Consider the following 20,751-nt stretch of genomic DNA (forward strand, 5'->3'; position numbering starts at 1 on the left):
GTCTGGATGCCTGCAGATTTACAGTCCTCCTACAGCATGCTTACGATACCTAGTTTTGGTTTAGCTTTTCTCCCTGCATCTCTCCAGAAGACAGATGATATTTAACTTGTTTCAGCCCGTCAACAGTTTTAAACCGAACATGACCTGTGAAAGAAGTCATTATAACTGTGTTTCATTCCATTAAACACAACTAGTTTATTGTCAGGAGAACAAGCAGTCTCTCCGGGTTCCAGGCTCACTTCAGTATTTTGCATTTAAACTGCACGGATCAGTGATTTGGTTCATTTACCAATGAAGATAGAATAATATTGCAAAGTTAAAAGGTGCTTCATCAGATTCCATTAAATCAGAGCACATTCATACAAAAATATATACACATGAAACACAAAGAGAGACATGATTTGTGCACATTCGGTTCTTTCTTGTGTCATCCTCCATTCTGGTAAAAGCCATTTTAAACTCAAACCCAGGGTTCTTCCATTCAAACCAAAGGGGTTTAGCATGAGTGAGGTGAACTGAATAGGGCTCCAAAGCACAGAGAAACTTAAGCTACAGTTGTATTCCAAAAACTTAAATACTGCTTCTGTCTTCATCTGATACACAGCTCAATGGGTAACTAAAAGATGTATTTTTAAAACTGTAAAGAGCAAATGAACTTCGGAAGCTTTTAAAATATCACAGGGTTAAAAGAACACAAACTCTGTCAGACTTATCAAACAGCAAAATAATATAAGACAACATAATTAGAGATATAGAAAAGCCATGATTTCTAATTACGTTCTTTGTTTTATTTTTATTGGTATTCACTTTACGAAGTATGACAAGCCTTTTTTAGCCCCATGCTACATTTTCAGACTTTAAATCTAAGGGCAGACATAACATTATTGTGGGTATACACACAACTAGAACTTAAGATTTTTTGATAACTTGCTATCCTATTTATTCTATTTTTTTTAATGAATTTTTTGAAGATTAGATTAGATTACTTCTCTTCAAACCTGATGAACACAAAATTTTCAGTCCGTATTGCTCCTGTTTCTCTAAAACTAAAGAGAGGGCCACACAGCATTTCCCAAGTCAACATAAAACAGGAGAGTGATAAAAGGCAATAGGGCAAGGTAAAATTCAGTCTTGTGAGGGAGGTGAAAGCTGTCCAATTCTAACGCACAAAACTAAAATTCAGGTATTATGAAAATTTGAGGCAATAGAATTTCAATTGACCTGAAGAGATAAATTCAGACAGCAACAAACAAAACAGAAAATTTACTTCTGTCTCGATGGGGGAAGAGTAACAAGTTACTGCCAGTCTCCCAGACAAGTGTCTAGTCTGTTTATATTTATTCTGTGTGGTTTAGTGGTTCATGAAAGCAGGATAAACTTAAATAACGAGTGTGATAGCCAGTATCTATAACATTACAAGTTTTACATCAACCAACTTATTCTTTACTAGAAAGCAAATTGCTTTTTGCAGTCTCCCTAATACATACAAAGGTGAGTGGCAAAAATGTACAGTAGTAGACCATGAAGTATTCATACACACGCGTGTGCACGTACACACACACACAAAAAATGGTACGTGCACACATACACACACGCTACATATGCACATGCAGCACATACGTATAAAAACTTCTTTAACAAAGAAGCCAACCTTTAGCTACTTACTTTATGCAAAGAATGTTAATAGAAGGCAATATTTTTGGTTAGGTAATGAAAACTAATTGGGAAATTATTCATCTCCCACTCTCCCCACTGGAGCGTAAAAGACATACAACAAATGTTATTCATGATTCTACACGACTCGCTCCGATTCACCCCCTTCTTTCTAACGGGCACTTCAGAGGAAATAAAGGTTACCTTTTCCATTTATATCTTCTAATTGACTACCAGTGTTTTCTTGTGGTCAGAGGGATACAAAATAGAGTTAGAAACAGCCTATTAAAAACAAGCTACAATCAGACCGCTGCTCTACACTACCGTCAGCAATGATCAGAGAGTCCTGATTTCCTTGTTAAAAGACAGAGGCATAATTGAAGCAATATCTTCACTTCAGATTGATTATTCGGCGACCCTTATCCACATCTTCACTCAGCAATTTGAATTTTAATGAAAGTAAATGGAATAATTAGCATTTCAAAGTGTGTTTGATACACTGAATAAAAAAAAGGAAAAGACTTTTATGTATAATCTATACACAAAAGAAAAAGCATTTGGGAGGGCGCAGAAGATGGGAAGTACAGTTGTAGTGTCTTCATTAGAATAACTTAAACAACTGCTTGTACCAGCTGCATAATTACACATGTGAATAATGTGCTATTAAGCTATGACTTCTCACCTTTATTTTATGTAGTGTGAACAGCCATGGCTTTTGTTGTTATGCCTTTTCCTTTCCAGTTGTAAACACTGTGGCTGCCCACACCCATAAAATCTTGCAGGACTGCTATACCGAGCTAATACCGCTGGCAGTAAAGCTTTTACAAGAGGGGCTCTACACCCCTGTATTTTTAGATGACTAGGAGCAGGGCGCCTATGAGCGCACTGGTGACAAGTCATTTTGCCATGGATTTTGGTTGTTTGTTTGTTTTTTTAAAGTAACAGCTATTTTTTAATGTACAAATAAAAAGTGTGGTGAATATTCACAGTCTTGACCCACCACCCAGAAAAAGAATTGGGCAGCAGGGATGGGAAAAACCCTCCTAAAGCACAGTGTGGCATATGAAGGCTACCTATTACCGTGGCTGCACAAGCAGACTGGCACGTGGTATGCAAAGGAAGCAATGTTACTTAAAAAGGACAAAAAAACCCCAGATACTGACCCAGCTTCGGGGAATGGATACAACACAGACATTAATTACCCCGTTTGTCTTCTCAGTACAGTGCAAGCAAAAGTTTTCAGGTAGTACCCAGCTGTTATGAAGGTCAAGCTACTGAACTTCACCACTGCCCACAACTTTTGCCCACCTGATGGAAATGAGTTCATACAAGAGAGAAAGAAAAAGAAAAGCTATTTACAAACACTATTAGAGCTAAAACGGAAAGACCACATACCCCAATGATTGCGTTCAGTTCTGCCATGGTCACTTGCTTGGCACGCTCCACAGCCTGCACCACTTGTTGCTGGTGCTATAAATGAAGATCAGAAACACAATAAAATTATTTGTTTTCTAAATTATTAAGCACAGATTCTTCCTTTTATCTTTTTTCTTTGCTTTTCAAACACATGCAGGGCTTGAAAGAACTGTTCTTTAACAGACAAGTCACATCCTGTGTTGATCTGCAAGAGCATCAGGTAAGTGGAGAATTTTTTTTATGCCATTACTTGCCAGGAATTATACCTTTGCTCCCCAAAGAGCTATTTTACAACCTGGCTAAATGGGGAAATATCTTCCTTTTGTTCATCAGCACAATGTGCTCTTGAATTTACAGGCCAACTTAAAATGCAAGCCACTTTCCTTACAGCCGCGGAAACTTTTTGATTTAAAAAGAAAAAAGTATACTGAAAAAGAAAGGTACGTATTTTCAACAAGCGCATGGCACCCACATCATTGAAGGATATACAGATTCTGCTTCTAGGTACATTTCAAAGCAGCTCTACCATAAGAAAGGAATTTAAAATGCCATTCACAACTCTGTCAAACACGTGAAAGAGAACTAATTATTTGAATCCCCAACATGTAAATTTTAATAGCTTTAAAAAGTCCATCAAAAACACATGGTCTAATTAACAACACAATTTACAAGCTTCAGTGGTTATATTATCTCAGTTTGAGTGATACTGTACTCCTGCAGTAAATTCAAAATTGCTGTATGCTGAAAATTGATTGATACTTATTTGAAAACATCAACTACAAATAAAATAAGGTCCTCATCTTGCAACCAGATCCATGCCTGTTTGGAGCTCCACTGGTGGCAAATCCATCTGCACAGGAGGCCTCGTAGGATCAGGATTACACGCGACAAATTGGTACAAGGCGGGGCCAGGGAGTACTGCAAGTACGTTGTGTGATCTGCACTGAAAGTGAGTAATCTTTGATTTAACAGCCACGGGTTGAACACAGAATGAAGTGAGCTCTTGCCTACCTCAAGAGGTGCTGAAACCACAACGATGAAACATCAGCCCTGCATCGAAACCCATGTCTAGATGTTCTTTGGTGCAAAGTTTAAGGGAAGGGCTGAGAAGGGCTCTTTAAAGCCTCCAGTTTGTGCCCCATGGCTGTGTATATGGGCAGAGCAGAGCCAAGGTACAGACCATGCAGCAACACCTCCCATGCACCCTTAGCAGGGGCAGAAAGCTGCATAAAATAAGGTGGGGACCCAAATCCTCAAGACTTCTTCCAACACAAGAATAGGTAAAGAGCATCAGAAAGACTCCCCGGGCAGCACCCTCAGCCCCGCTGGGAGAGGGGACCCTAAGGAAGGGCTCTGCTACCTCGGGGGCTTGGCAGTCTCAGATTTGCTGGTTCTCGGTGCAATGCACAAACAAAAATGGCATTTTCACTTATGAACTCTCTCCCATAAAAGCCCTCAGGGTGAGGAAAAGCAAGCCTAAAAATCCACCTGTAACTGTAAGAAATGCTGACCTCTACAAAAAATGGATAAATGCAAATAATGAAGGTGATTTAGAAACACTCCTGGAAGGAATAAAATGGTTTTAAGGTTTGTTTGTTTTTAGGCAAAGAAGAATTAAATGAAGGAAATGCCAGGAGAGCAAATAACGTACTACTGCAAACAAAATCACAGCAGTCCCATTTAGAGTTTTGTAAAGCTACAGTGCTAACGTAAACCAAATCTGTCACTTATAAGCAGACAACGTAAAGAACAAAAAGCAGGCTGAACACAAGCAAATGTGTTCTTGGCATTCAGAAAAAAAAAAAAAATGCAGTGGTGTATCACTATCACAGATAACCAGCAAAAAGGAAATTGCGATACTCAAGACTGAAGTTCCTGACAATGTCTTATCATCTCCAGGTCATCACATGTTAAGGACAGGTACAGATTTCGCCGATAATGTAGCTGAAAGCCCAGTGACTTGTGGCTTTACATGGCAACAGGGTGCCATATAAATACATAAAAATTACACCGCCATTTTCTGGTGGAGGTCAGCCACACCAAGAATGGGTCATAGCATTTTTGATCAAGTCATCCAAAAAAACCCCCCAAATGGGTTTTAAAAATCTTTAAAATTACTTTAAAAAAGAACACCAAAAACATTTACTGAGAAGTTCACAGTCATCTTTGCTTTCCTACCATTTCCTAGACAATGCTTTTTGCACTGAGGTAAAGAAAGGGACCTAGGTCTTGGTTTGTATGTATGAGCATTCAACACCCGTTTACTTAAATCCTGCTCCCAGGGTCACAGGCAGGAGAAGAAAAACTTCTGAGCGACCTACAGAAAGCCAGCCTGAAAACATCAAAGGTACTGTAGAAATTACTCCAATTTTCATCCAGGTTTTGGAAAAATAAGTCAACTCCACAAGAGTTTGAATGTTTTCCTTTCCTTTACAGCAAACATACAAAGAATGGCTCTCAGGGGTATGTGGGAAAAACATTATTTCATTCTCAGGGGAGGGGAAGAGAAGGTGCAGGGGTGAGGTACCAAAATCTCACTTTAAGACTTCTGCTGGAAAGCACTGTAAGACAGAAATTCCCTAAGCAGCCACACAAGGCATCTTTCATGGATTCTAATGTGTTTGGGATCAAGCCTTCATAGAGAGAAGAAAACCCATGGGCTTGTAACACTGAACCTAAATTAGGTACGGGAGAGAATTAAAACTCTCTGACTGCTAGCTGCCTTAACATTGATTTAAGCTTCAGTGGCATAGTATGCAAAAGACCCAAAATAGATGGTCTGTAATTAGCCTTTCCATCACTTCCACCTTCTTGCAGCAACCCAGCAGACTCCCACTCAGCTTCCGAAACCCCATGGGGGGGGGCTGCCCCGAGTGACCCCAGCGCTACTTCCAAGTCACCGGCGCAAACCACACACTCCAGTGGATAAAGACACAGGAAAGAAAGCAGAGTCACCCTGCGGCACGGCAGCGTGCTGCACAGGCTTCGAAGAGCCCACCAGCTGCCCCCAGCCTTTCTGAACCTGGGGCGGGCCGGGGGGGCTCCACATTACTGACTGCGGCTCCAGGAACGAGTGGAGATCTCTACACGCAGAGAAGGAGCCCGACCGGGCTCCGGGGACCCGCTGCGACCCAAAACCACGGTGAGGGGCAGGGAGCCCAGGTGCCTGCTGAGTGGGACAGCAGCTGGCCGGCCCAGCCTGTGTGGGTACCCAAGGATGGATGGCTCCAGTGCTCACCCCGTGCTCGAACGCCTTCCCTGGCCAGCGTGCCGGTAACAAGCGGCATTATGTTAAAACCAAGCAGTACGCATTAGCCTGCCCATCGGGTGATCACGTAGCTATTTACAGCCAAGTAAAAACAGCAAAACCAAAAAAAGGGTTACTTTTTTCCCAACCAAATATAGACACAGGGTTGCAGCTTTCACACACATTTAATGCTAGCCTTCCTCTGTGCACACAAGCAAATGACAGACCCATTTTCATCAGTTACCGGAAAACAGTATTTTGCATTGCATTTAAGAGGCCGGAGCAATGAACTCAATACCCTGCCCCGCCTGTCATGCAGACTCGTACCATTTCTCCCTTTTAACTTCTTCCCTGCCTCTTCTCTTCACCCCTTTTTGCCTTCTGTAATGAGCGGTGTGTCTGCTCTTGCCTTGTGTTGGAAAATCACCTCCTTTCAGTCTCACAGTGGGTGGCAACAATGGAGACCACAACAAGGATGTAGGCTTTTTCACCATTGCACTGTCTCACCAGACTGTCTTGTCACCGAGCCCTGGCTCCTGCACAGGCATTGCAGCATGGTGGAAAATACCTGGGCTTTTTATACCATGTCAGAGCTCCCCGCAGCTCCCAATGACAGGGGAGCCATGCTGACAGCAACCGAGCAGCCAAAATTCCCCCTGGTGCACGTACACAGACGCTGGTGTTAAAAATGCCTAATTCCAGCCTGTCTCCAGCACCACCAACAACATCCAAAGCAAAATTCACTGAACAATTCACTTTGCAGAAGCAAGCGGGCTCTGCTATGTTTTATTCATATTATTCTGTTGTATTATCTGTTTAGAGGGAGTACAGACCAGGTCTTGCTTAAGAACTGCAGCAGTGCCATTCTGAAAAGCCCGATCTAGAGACAGCATAATGAGACGAGGCTGCACCAAAAACACTAGTGAGAACTGGAGAGCAAACACACATTTACCATGTACTACAGCACACACTTAGAAAACTAAAAGGGACCAGCAGGGTCACTGCGTCCGGACACCGTAACTCAGACAAGATGTAACAACCACTTCATAAAACGTAGTAACATTATTAGCAATATGTGAATAAATTGCTATTAAGATGCCTTCCTTGGTAGAAGGATTACAGATATCTGACAGCTTCCTTGTAGTTACTGTTTCAGCTCTAGTCTGGGACAAGTCTAAGGGAGGAAAATAATTTTGTCTTCTCAGCCTCTCACATCTCAGACCAACAACTACTTCCTTTTGAACAGCATGGAAGGACTCCTGCTCTGCTTCTATATAATGGATCTCACACTCTTCATCCAAATTTACCGCACTTTAGAAGCGCCTCTAGGGAATGTATGTACAGAGAAGAGCAAACACATTATAGCCCATATCTCTGTTGTAAAAGGAAAACCATCAACTAATATTGAAGTGTTTGAAAGGAAAAGACTGCATGCAGCATTTCCTTTTTGTATGTTTCATTGTGTGTATGCATGCCAGTGCTTGGCATTTTGTTGTATATTTGAAGTATGTTTGACCACCTTATCATACATGGGGAACTGAAAATTCCTATTAAAGAGCAGTCCTTCTAGCTTGTTATTAGCTAGTTCACTGGCAGTTGGAATGGAAAGTGCACCTTCAGAAAAAGTTTATTACAGCCTCCTCCAGCCTACATAATGCTTGCAATGTGGCATGGAAGTTGACAGGGGCCAATACTGTGAACATTTGTCTGGCTTCTCAAGCAGCTTTTGCAGGTTGTGCTGAGCTCCTAGTTGCCACAACTACATTGTTAGCTGTAAATCAGCCAGCCTGTGTGTGTCTCATGAATATAAACACAGTCAATATTTACTCGAAGGTAACCATGATATATGAGTATCTCCAGCCACACTGAACAAATACCACTATCCAGCACATGATGTCGTTCAGCTCTTGATAGCCCACAGGGTCCCACAACGACAGCCACAGGTTGCAGCCAGCCACACACGCCAGCTTGACCAGACAGGAACCAGCCCCAGCTTGAAAGCTACAGGGTTGTGCAAGTGTCACACTGTGCTGCAGCTGGTAAATTCAGTTGAGAAGAAGTGTAAATTAGCAGAGGCATGATCTACGGCTTTAGATCCAAAATGAATTGCATCTTACTGGCTAGATCATTTGATGATGGGAATATCAAACTGTCTATACCAGCTGCAGCAGATCAAAACTACGTTAACTGAGTGCTAACAACCTCCAAGTACTAACCTACAACCTTGCAGGCACCCCCTTCACCTTATGCAATAGGAACTACTTTGAGCACACTGGTATCTCACAACATCACAGGGAGGTGGAAAATGACTGTTGCAACACAGGAAGCCTGCAACCGCAGCAGAAATTGAACACACATTGCCCCTGAGGTCCACCTCATGCTTTGACCACAAAGTCACTCTTTCCTATCAAAATGGGAAGCTCGTATTTTTTGGTGCTGTTTTTTACAGTCTGCTGAAGCTGGAGTCAACATAAAAACAAGGTACTACTTCACTGTGTATTTAGGCAGGTTAGGAACTTTATTTCGAATATATGCTTAGATGATGTACAGCACAGTAAAACTGACTGAAGCCTGGAGAATTTCCTGAATACTTTACTGGATTGCCCCCTGAAACAAAGCAGACACTAGTACACAGTAGGGTGATGTATTATAATTGCATCCTTTTCACAAGATCTCTAGCGATTTTGGCCACGATTTCTTACTTCTAAGTGAGTTATCGCAAGCCATTGATTCCTTACAAAGTTAACAAGCAATAAGACAAGTTAACCTGGTGCTATTATGAGGCAATAATGTTGCCATCAGTGCATGTAACCACTGTATTTTGTTCATTTTTCCCTCAGGCACAATACAAAGGAGCCTGATCGCATTTTTCAGCCACTATTCCACAATTAGACTGTATGCAAAATGCATAAACAGCAAAAGCATGCTGCAATTCAATCCTCTATTAATCTGGATGATGAAATAAAGAGGCTTCCATTAAGACACTCACTTTTTAAAGACACAAATTAGACAGAAACCAAGACTAGCAGAATAGTCAAATCTGGAGATCAGTTCTCTTTTGCCTCATCAGCATATGCCAATATAAACTGATTTAAGTAAGTGTTTCTACTAACAGAGGTCAAACAATTACCAAGATTTTCCTAACCCCAATATGAAAACTATCACGATCAGTGGCACTGTCAAGACATCTCAAGTTTTTTTGTGCTTCCCCTTTCAATCCCTGTCTGCTGTCTAGTCCCCCTCCCCTCTTGCTAAGTGAACTAGAAAGCACACTTGTCTCCACGCAAGATGAATGTGCATACCGGCTTTTCGGAAGTGGTCCCTTTTGTCTCTGTCAATGCAAGTAAAAATGCTGAAGTTGTGTATTTTTCGACCTTTTCGTCTCCTCTGTAGTCCAAAGAGCTTTGACACCATGCAACATGCACAGAGCAGGAGCTGTAAGACTTGGTAAACGAGATGTGCAAACAGGTGAAGGAAACTTTATGGGCTGTGGATTTAAAAAGCAAAGGCTCACTAGTACAGAAGCCCTACAAGAGCCTGTTTTCAGATCCAAAACTGCTTAATTCAAAGCTCTGATCTAAAGCCTAACAAAGTAAAGCACAGTCATTCAGCACACCGACACTGGTGTACTTAAGCCCCCACTGGGCAGTACTGTACCAATGACAGAAGTGGGACAACATCATTTTCTAAATTTACAATCTGGATCATCTCAGTTGTCTACTTACATAGTTCTTACAACTTGCATATTAATGACAAGCTACTGCAATGTCTAAGTCCAGAAATACTTTAAAATTGCTCTCCATGTCTAGCCTGATGGCCAGCAGGTTGTTATACAGTGAGGGGGGCCCTTGGCTCATAGTTCACAAGTTGCTGCATGTGAGCACCACATGAGAGATTCTCCTCAATGGATGAAAAGAACAAAGTACAATGTGCAGCCTTCACAGTGCCTTCTCCCTCTAAGGCAGGGACTTAAAATGTACCAATACCAGCTTTCAGGAGAATGAGTCCCGGGCGATTTAGCTCCAGGGACAGGAGAGCACAATGCATAGGGAGCAGAGAAAGAGAGAGCCCATGCTCACCTGAGTGGGATGCCACCAACATCAAAGCTCAAAAACCTACAGCCTTTTTTTCCCACCCCATCCCCCCCTTTTTTTTCTCCTCAATTCCACATGAGCATGTAGAGGGGGTGGAGGCTAGGATTTCCAAAATCAAAGGCCAAAATCTATCAGTCACTGTAAATCAAACACGTCTTTCTTCAAACGTATTCTAAGACCATGTAATCCCTTTGCTTGTCTAACTGGCAAGAAAACACCTACTCCAAGAAAGCACATGGGCTGGGTTTACAGAGGCAGAGCAATGTGACTTACTTGTGTACAGTAATAAAGTTTTGTTTAGCATTTCAGCTGAAAATAGCAGTACCAGTACCACCACCAGTGTAATGTTACAAAGTTTCTAAACACAGTATCACATACTCTAGAGAAGATGTCTCTGTCATGGAAATGCTGATCCCATGTCTTTGCCAAGATCACAGCTTTGCCTGCCAAGTACTCACCCCTGCCTTTGTTTCAAAATCGTGTCATTTTAGTGCTCACTTTAGCATGAGTATGAATCAGCTTTACACCTCGTTTTTATATGCTGTGCTGTTCCTGCACAGCAGATAAAACCCTGTAACTGTATGTATAGAGATTCTGTAGCAGTCAAAGTATAAAATCAACAGCTACTCCTTTTGGATCCATGCAGGACTTGAATTCTGGTCCCCCAGCAATATAACTAGATCATTACACACCATTTAGTTTCCACAAATCCATCTTTATAAGCAGAGAGTACAGCGGCACTCATGAACATTGTCAGGTTCTAGTTTTGATAGCGTTATTCTCATTTCAAACACACACAGATGCACACACACAGAGCGCATTAGCTGAATGCTAATATCGAGCACACAGCCTCTCGTTTGCAGCAGGATGAGCAGCTCTCTTCAAACGCAATGGCATTTTATGGAACAACTGAAAAGGTGGGAGAAAGAGTCGCAGCGTGTTCTCAGGCACGATGTTTTACAGATGAAATGCACAGAAATATACCTTCCAGCTTTGACTTCTCAGCTACCGATTCTACTGAAACGAAACCATGCGTTAAATAGATGCATGCCAGCCTGCACCAGCAGACCCCAACCTCCAGCCCCTTTCCTCCAGCGGGGTGGGCAGGGGAAGCCGTTATGCACCCGAGGTCTCCTTTCATGAACCACGCTTTCATTTTATTTCACACACACCTGTGGCTCCAAGGCTCCCTCACTAGCTCCCACCAACTCACCCAAATCCCAGTGCCCCTCAAAGTATCTACAATGCACTCAAGATAATACCAGCAAATCATAATTTGGAGGAAATTAGTGCTTAGAGAAATTAGCTCACAGCGAGTTTCAGTCTTCTGTATATATTCCCTAAATACACAGAAAACATAAAAGGATTTAAGGTAGTAAGTAATCTGGGATGCAGAGAGAAAAAAGGCAGAAAAAAAAGCTGCATTTGTATGCCTGCTACATCACTACTCAGTATACCAAAATAGAAGTTTCTGCCGAACTTTAATGCCCGCTGCCAAGAATGTAGCACAAATCATGCCTTTCTAGCATTTTTGCAAGCTGTCCTCTGATTTCAGACCAACAAAGTCATAATTGTGAGAAACACTGCATTGTACGTAAGAGCAAAATACTTAAACAACTAAAATTTTGCTTAGCACATTACTACATGTTCCATTTTATAGATGTATTTAAATGATATTATAATGGACTTGGAGGAAATAATCAAGTTACAATGGTAACAGCCCAGTGGAAAGTCATCTGTGAGCACCAAGAGATTCAAAAGGAAACAGTCTCAACACAAAGTCCCACTTTTGTAATAGATACAATGAGGCAATCGTTTAGATCACCATCAGTACAAACAACTACCTACCTCTTGGGACAGGAAGGGAATGACTTGTGCACATATAGCGTTCAGTCTCTTGACAATTTCTGCCTGCAAGAGACAAGAAAGAAGTTCAATTATATAAATTCTCAGATGCAATTGTCACCTATGAACACAGAAGATACATTTGTTTCTTTTTTTTTTTTTAAATCTCTAGTCATCCTCTGACCAGGACAGATTATCAAAATAACAAAAGTATTTGGACACCAATTCAACAATACCTAGAAAGCTAATAATTTCTGGCTAAGAAGTTTTCCTTAAAAAACACAGTTTAGAGCTGGCATAATGAAAAGTTAGGTCTGATTATGCAATCAAAGGCATTTAAAAAAAAAAAAAACTTAAGAAGATGTAACGAGAAAAGATAAACAAAATACTGTGTAGCGAACTAAACTCTCTCCTAAGAGGCAAAAAGAAGGATCATTTCATATTACAGCAATGCCACTGTAAGCAAAGGGAACAAATAAACCAGTTACTTCTATACTAACACTGCATATCATGAGAACATTAGCAACACAATATACAACTTTACTGATAATCATTCTACCACATATTTTAGAAAGGGATACTGCAGTCTTGTATCATATTTATGTTGTTATCAAACCCGCAGTTAATAGTAGTTACTTTCTTGCAATTGTGATCAGAAATGAGTAATATACAATGTTTCATTTCCATACTGGAGATCAATTCTTATTCTGTGTATTTAATCTGCAAATCTCAATAGAGACGGAGGAGATTTGGAGAGATAACACAAGAATTACAGCTCCAGAAACAGAGTATTTAAAGCCACATAAGACTTTCTTACAATAAATCATAACTTTCTTATAATATATTGTAACCAGGATCAGTTCCTCATTATACAGTAGGGCAGAATGTTCTTCCTCTTGCAAAGTCACTAATGGTATGATGAAGAGATAGAAACTTGTGCAGTTTAGGCTTCCTTCTTTTAAAAGCAACCCTTCCAGCCTTTTTGTTATGCTGCCTTTTAAATTGTGAATGCTTAGAAAAGAACCCATAGAACAGAAAGGCTCAGAACTAGCAGTAAAAAAGTCAGAACCACATACAAAATAAGTCTTGGTTCAAGAAATGTTACAATTACACTGCTACGTAAGCAGAAGACACAGTATGCTAGAGGTAAGGGTACATGTGAAACTAACTCTGCCCCCTTGTGCATACTGTGATACACTCGAGTTAACACTACTTTCCAATCCAATTTCTTCATTTCTCTGAAATCCATCTAAACTCCCGTAAGTTACTTATACAGCAATCTTTATGTTACACTGTCCCAGTATCTTCTCACTGGTCTTCACTGTTTATGCAAGTCCTCATCTCACTGAAGTTATGCATTTTAATACATTTTTTACATTCACCTACTACACCTTTTCTGTTTATTCAGCAGCATAGGTACCTTAAAGGACATTTGAGAATATGTTCTGTTCACCACAAGGCTAAACTACCTGCTAATTTCAAAGGTCTATATGTGCCTATAATATCAGATATATCCCACAATGTAAAATTTAAACACCCCTTTAAATAGATAGTGCTTACTACACTAGTTGACACAGACGTTTACGAACTGCTTGTTACACAGAGCAGTACAGGCAGTGACAAGTTGTGTGCATCTAAGCTTCAGCCAGAGAGCTCGCATGATCCAACACGGCATTACCTGAGAAACAGTATTTGATTAAGGAATTGTAGACTGTAATACAATGAACAGCTGCAAAGTACCTGTGCTGTAGTGGTTCAAGCACCATTATTTAAGCTTTTCCAAATTTGGGGTCCCAGCCACCCTGCTATTTTTTTTTAAAGGGATCTCCCAAGTCCCTTAAAATCAAAGAAAAAAACTACATGTCCTGCTCTTAGAGGCTTTTCCACATGAAAACTCCAAAGTGCTGCCTGACTCGAGCTGAAGCCCCTTCTGACCTGTCATTTAACACACATACCTGCCTTAGTAAAAAAAGGCACGTGATGCTTTCCTCCACTGCAAAACAACTCCTCCTACCCATCTTTAAAATGCCTGTCGCAACCATACCCACCTCCTGTACAGCTCCTCAGTGGAGCCTTTCCCTTGGCTCTGCTCAGCAGAAGACCACTATTCCACCACAGCTACTACATTAGTTGGATGCCTCTACTGCACTACTTAGGAACTGAGAATAAAACTGGCTCGAAGGGCTATGCAGGACCTCAGCATGTAATTTTAAAAGGCTTTTAGATTCACAGATTTTAAGGCCAGAAGGGACTGTTACAATTGTCTTATCTGACCTCCTGAGTAACACAGGCTGTAAAACTTCACCGACTTCTCTATCAAACCAGTCAATTCTAGTTCAGCTAGAATATAGCTTAGTCAACAAAAGTATTTTATTCAACTCACTTTGAGGCATTTCTTCTCAATTAAGGCACTCAACCTCAGCTATTTCAAGCTATTTCAGCTATGATGTTTTTCTTTTGATCACTGCCCTCCCCCTTCCCCAACAGAAGAAGTATGTCTCTCTTCTACTGCTCTTCTGGCCAAAAAGCAGTTGAAACATATTTGCTCAGTGTTTATACAAAAATTCACCGCCGGCAGATTCTGAGCCTGGGAAACGTTAAGCTAAAAAGCATCTTCCAAAAAGCTCTAAGTAACTGAAAACAGGTGACTGAATATGAATGGTTACACAACAGTAATAAACCTCTTGATATCAATCCCACTGGAGTGCAGAACAGTGAGTCTTTCCATAGTGTACACAAGAAAGTGAGGTGGTGGAGACAGCACCCAGCTCAACCTATGGAGAAGAAAAAGAGCTTGCAAACAACTTCAAGAGATTGCCACGACGTTCCCCAGCAGCACTTCTCAACTAGGCAAGGGGCCTGCTAGGCCAGTCACAACAAAGCTGAGAAGCCCTTGCTATGCTGAAGCAAGTGTTTACACTATTTCCTCATTAAAACGGTCTTCACTTCCCCTAACAATGAGCGTCCCCAGTGGCGTGGCTGTGCGTACAGTTATGTTTTCTCACCCTTAGCGGTCGGGCAGCAAGGAAACAGCCCAGCGGAGCAGCAGTGGACTGCAGAGGCACAGCACGACCGGGGCACGGGCTGCCCACCTTTGGAGGCCACAGCCAGCAGGAAGGCATGAAGGAAAACACCGTGTACGTGCACAAATGATAGGAAGGACATTGCACGTTCTGTACCAAAAAAAATCTTAGATCAGACATTTTCATGCAGTAACTACAGAGTAACCTCTGCCTTGGCACTGCAACTCCTTCTGCAATTAGCTGCAGGGGATAACACCACAGCAACCAGCTTGACTGTTTACAAGACATACAAGAGAAGGAGTTAGCTGCTGGAAGGTAGCTAGAGTGGGTTTCTTGCAATGCCACCCTAAAACTCGAAGGTGTAGGTACTGATGACGTAGGTTAGCATCTCGGTAGACCTATTGCTGCTGCCATTGGAGGGGGCCTGGAAACTCGTTCTTCTTTGCATAAGAGTACAAAGTCAGACACAAAATAAAACACGAGTCCACTGCACATTTGTACGCTCATACAGATTTTTAAAACCCTACGTTTAAAAACCAGTTTAGGATCTTCTCTTTTCTCTTAGACGTCAGGCCAATGGGTTTTTCATGACCAACCTAACTGGCAAGAGAAGGAAAAAGTATCATTTCATAAAATCAGGCAGCCAATTCCTCACATGGAAAGGCAAAGTTGCCTCGGAAACATGACTGCTTCTGCGGTCATCTAATTTTGCCTCTTTTGTCCCATGGGTCCAGGCTTTACAGAGGCATCATTTATTTACAGGCCTTTCCACTGGGCTTCAGTTATCGGCCAATAATACTGTGGACACACACACTTCTAATGGCCTATGTTTTGAAACCAAGTCTAATCTGATGGCACAGCGCCCAAACTCCTTTTCCAGCATAGCCATTAAAGGATGTAGGTTATTGCTGTTGTCACCATTGATATTTGTCATTGTAATGTAATTAGGGCCCTAAAATGATGCATTACAGCCCTTGGCACAGCTTCTATTAAAATCTTTTCTTCTGCTCACTGAACTGCGACCTGCTTTCTGATGAATAACAGACAGACAGCTTTAGGGTGAGGAACAGATTCATCAAAGAAGTATTTTTCAGCTGTGGAAATAAAATAAATAAATAAATAAATAAATAAATAAATAAATTACAGAGGACAACCTAAGAAGAAAAGCACAAGGCAGCATGGGGCGGGGGGGGGGGGGGGAGGCACACAGCGCATTTGAATTTCATCTGACCACTTGAAATTCTGATTGCATCTGATGAATCTTTCTTACGACAATATATTCCCAGCCTGTGAATCACATGGTTAATCAGGGCTCTAATCTGCTATCCATCAGCCTATGCCAGCACTGTAACTTCCAATCAAATTTATAGGTTATATGGGTCACGCATCCCTGAACAACTACATTCACGGATATCCCATTTAAACCGGCACAGATTCTGAAATGCTGTTGTTAGGGTTACTGAATGTTATAATACTATTCAAAGCCTTATGAAAGCTCCTGATAAACAGCTGCTAAATTATTGCCTGTGGATACAGCGTGATGCTCTGAAACAGCATTAATGGCCCAATAAAAGGGTGATTGTTCATGCCAAAATATAAAAAGGATAGCTTTTGCTGCCACAGTTTGTCAAATATGTTAACAAACACCGACACTTCTATTACTCCTTTCCCTAAACACAAAAGATGTTTGGTTTTGCATAAAAACGCACCAGCATGGAACCAGAAAAGATGAGGGAGAGGCAGGCAAGGAAGGCTCAGGCTGGAATCATCTTCTTACTTATCTAATGTAAAGCTTGTACTGTTTGCATCCTTTGGGAGACACCTACAAATGACACTATTTTAACAGTTTTGAGCTCTTTCCATAGCCACTTACATGGCATCTTTTTTAAAAAAAAGAAAAATTAAATATTTATTAACTACAATGTTAATAACTTTTTATTTTTGTTATGCATATAAAGAGACAGTAATAAAATCACTGTGCCAGAATCTGATCCAAGTAAAGGAATGAAGACCCGTATCAGTCAACAGTCCCTCAGCTTTATTGTAGGGATACAACACAAGAGCAACAGCTTAGGCCCCCGATTCAGCCAAGAAAATCTTTTTGACCAAAGCCCATAGTTAAATGGTACTTAATTGCCTAAATATGCCTAAAAACCTGACCTTAAATTCGTAAGTGCCTATGAAGCATTCTGAAAAACGTTCAGTGATAAGCCTGTGGGCAAGGCTACACCTCAGGTCCCGTGAGGTAACCCAGCCGCTGAAGGGGGCTCAGCAAAGCTGGTCCTTGGAGTACAACCACAGCCCCGCAGCTACCAGCTGTATGCAGAGGGGAGCATGTGACGGACCATTTGACTCCTAAATCCCTTTGAGGATGGCAACATAGGGGTTTAATTCAATTTACCCTTGCCACACACAGCTAAAATAGGACATAAGCACAAGGTGAAATATAGAAATGTGTTTAAGTGACTTGATAAGTATTTTAGCATATGTCCAAATTCTTAGCACAGATGAGGACTAAAAGAGAAGCAAGAGTCATATAAACTCCAGGTATTAAAATACTCAGAAATGTTCTAATACATAGGGAGTTCAGAATAAATTTCTTGCTTAAAAATCTCCATTTGCATTCTTTTTTGGCAGAAAAAAAAGAATTGGGATTTTATTTATAGTATATAAACTTCAGGAAAATATTTCTACTATATTTCACAAAGTTCCATAGTTATTACAATTATAAAAAATTGCTGGTAAAGAATTACCACTGGAGGCTGTAGGTCTGTCAGTGGAATGGAAACAAAACTACTATATATGTATTGTTGAAATAAAACAGGCTAATAAAACACTATTGGGAAACCCATTTCAGCAGCCAGTAGGAAAAAGAATATATGCAATTACACTTTCAGAAAAATAATCTGAAACAACTGTTATTTCAGGTTTAATTTGTTCTACACAATGCAGCCTTTGCCAAAAAGATCAATCTACTTTATTAAGTGCTTACCAAGAACACATGCACACACCCATAATATCTAAACAAGCATTTCACAAATTAGTGAGAACAAAACATTATTACACTGTATGAGACATATCATGATTCTGAATGAAGCAAGCAAAAAAGCTAATCTTAGTATTTCACAGAAAATTAACTCTTCTTTCATAAAGAAGAATGCGTTTTGTTTTAATCACAGACTGTTGTCTGAAAGTGCTTACTCCAGTTCAACAGAACTGGAGGAAAAACTGCAAGCCCTGAATATAAAATTTCTCTTCAGCCCTAAAGGAATGGTGTTTGGAAAGTGAGCCACAAAGAGTCTAGTCTTGTAGTCAAAGAGAGTGGACAGGAAAGTTCTCTGGTGAAAAGGATACTAAACAGAAAACTTCGACGCTAAGCCAATTGCTTGAGTTTAGGAGATTTAATCTGAGCAATGCATGTATGAATTGAACGCAAGCAGGACCACCAGACTCTACCAAATAATCATAGGTACATTCTTCACCTCACTCCCCTATCAACCTTCTTTACAAACATCCTAGCTAAGCTCATGAAGTACTGTAAACTTGATACTTACCCTTTGTAACTTAATCTAGGTGCTTATTTTGCACAAAATGCTGCAGACAGCAACATAAGCAATAAATTGGAGTGGCTGAATTTTCAAAATCAATTTTCTAACGTACATCCCGATCCATGGGCTGCTGAAGTGAACTGGTAAGACGTGGCTTTTATTTAATGTGTCAAGAACCACGTGGAGCTCAACTGAGCAAGGAAGGATAAATATTGAATCATTCATGATTAAGACAATAAAAAGCAAGTCAAGTAAGGTGACATATAAACATGCTTCAAGCCTGTCACTTGAGGAAGTCAATGTTTTTTGTTAATATTGACTTCTACCAGCAAATAGGGGAATAGGAATGCACAGCCTGGAGATCCCCATAGTCCTTCAGTTGTTCAGGCTGCCACCACGTAGTAAGCTGCATCCCGCCCTGCCGTGCCACAAGCACCTGCAGAGCGTCCAGAAAAAAGGCTGTAAGTGGAACTTGAAATGGCAGAGTGGCTTCCATTTCCCTTCCTCAAAGGCAGCAGGAAACACTTGCTGAAAAAGCAGACAGAAATGAGTAAGAAGGGGACATTGCCATGGGAGGTGCTGTTTCCAGCAGTAGAGCTTTGAAGTCCTCTATAAGGTACTATCCTTTCACCTACCAGCAACACTCAGCATTTCACAGCAATACTTGTTTTGTGAAATATGGCCTCATAACACAGGGATGAGAAGTTTCCACCACTCTCCACCAACTGAAGGAATCTGACTTCATAGTTCAAAAAAACAAACAAAACTTTTTTTTAAGCTTATAAACCCGTGGCACCACACTAAGACAGCTTCAGCTCCAAGTTCAGTCTTTTGTATCTGTCTCCTGGCTGCAATTAAGTCAGAATTTCCCATTTTAATCTTCCCTGTAACACCTGAAACATAGCAGTACATGCACAATCACCAGTCTCTTACTACTCGATTCCTCCCCTCACACATCCCTCCAAAGAGTCTGACCACAGTTCTTCTGCGACTGCTGGAAATGGCACAAGCCATCCTGAGCCTGTCCTTGCAACTATATGCATACAGTGGTTTTAGTGTGCAGTTCTAATTTAACTGGATGCAGAAAGTCCCCTATTTATTTACATCACAAGTTCATACTCTGTTTCTGAGGTGTAGCAGGAGAAGTAGTCAGAAAGAAATACTGAGGATCAGTAGTTTCAATGTATACATCAAGAAAAACTAAAAAGAAAGGTGAGAGATAGCCAAAACCTGTTTCAGTAGGCTTATGTTTAACTTGAGGTGTCCTTAACTGCACTGGAAAAATATTAAGGAGGCAGCATTTCAGGAAAAAAGCTGAAAACCTCTAGCAGGTGAATCTAAAAGAAACCATGCTTTTAAAATTTACATATATAGTGCTTAGGAAAAGGGGTTCTGATGCTCTTTTAAAATGCTGCCACATAACACAAAATGTTACCACAAAATAAACACTAAAATCGTTTTCCCTCTACAAAACAGAGCTATCAGTGTCCACTTCTGATCCCCACCAGCACTTAACCTTTCATTTGCAAATACACACAAAGGAAGACTCAGACGTAGCTATATGCACCCATACACACTCTCTGTATTATGCCTATAGTGCTTACCCTGGAGCAGTATGCTCCAAATGTTAATCACCAAGATGCTGATATGCTATCACAGTTGTGAACTGTGAAGATTGTGCCAGACTTCCAGTTACATCTACAAAGTTGTACTATTCAGTCTTGAAGCTTGCAGAAAACACTGCAACCAATGGTAACACGTAATAGTCTGACAAAAAAGAAGGAAGAAAATTTAGTTTCTCCAGCAAGTGTTGCATTGTTCCAGGTTTTAATGAACTACATAGAGCTGATCAATAAACTTATAAAAGCAGCAATCAGAAGTCCCCCACAAAAACAGGAAAAGCAACGTGACTGCTGAACTCAATT

At 40.9% G+C, this 20,751-nt stretch overlaps 1 protein-coding gene across 4 annotated transcripts in view; it reads right to left on the reverse strand.

Moving 5' to 3' along the window:
- TLE4 (TLE family member 4, transcriptional corepressor) overlaps nucleotides 1-20,751 on the reverse strand; it is a 100,304-nt gene that overhangs the window by 54,652 nt on the left and 24,901 nt on the right. For 3 of the 4 annotated variants that reach the window (XM_030004659.2, XM_030004658.2, XM_030004657.2), the window contains exons 5-6: nucleotides 12,259-12,321; nucleotides 3,049-3,123 (exon numbers count right to left, since the gene is read on the reverse strand). In XM_030004659.2, the coding sequence (XP_029860519.1) occupies nucleotides 3,049-3,123; nucleotides 12,259-12,321 (138 nt within the window). The remainder of the gene's footprint in view (nucleotides 1-3,048; nucleotides 3,124-12,258; nucleotides 12,322-20,751) is intronic. The other variant, XM_030004660.2, reaches the window with a different exon arrangement.

Source organism: Aquila chrysaetos, chromosome Z, assembly GCF_900496995.4.
Source record: "Aquila chrysaetos chrysaetos chromosome Z, bAquChr1.4, whole genome shotgun sequence".
Lineage (NCBI taxonomy): Eukaryota > Metazoa > Chordata > Aves > Accipitriformes > Accipitridae > Aquila > Aquila chrysaetos.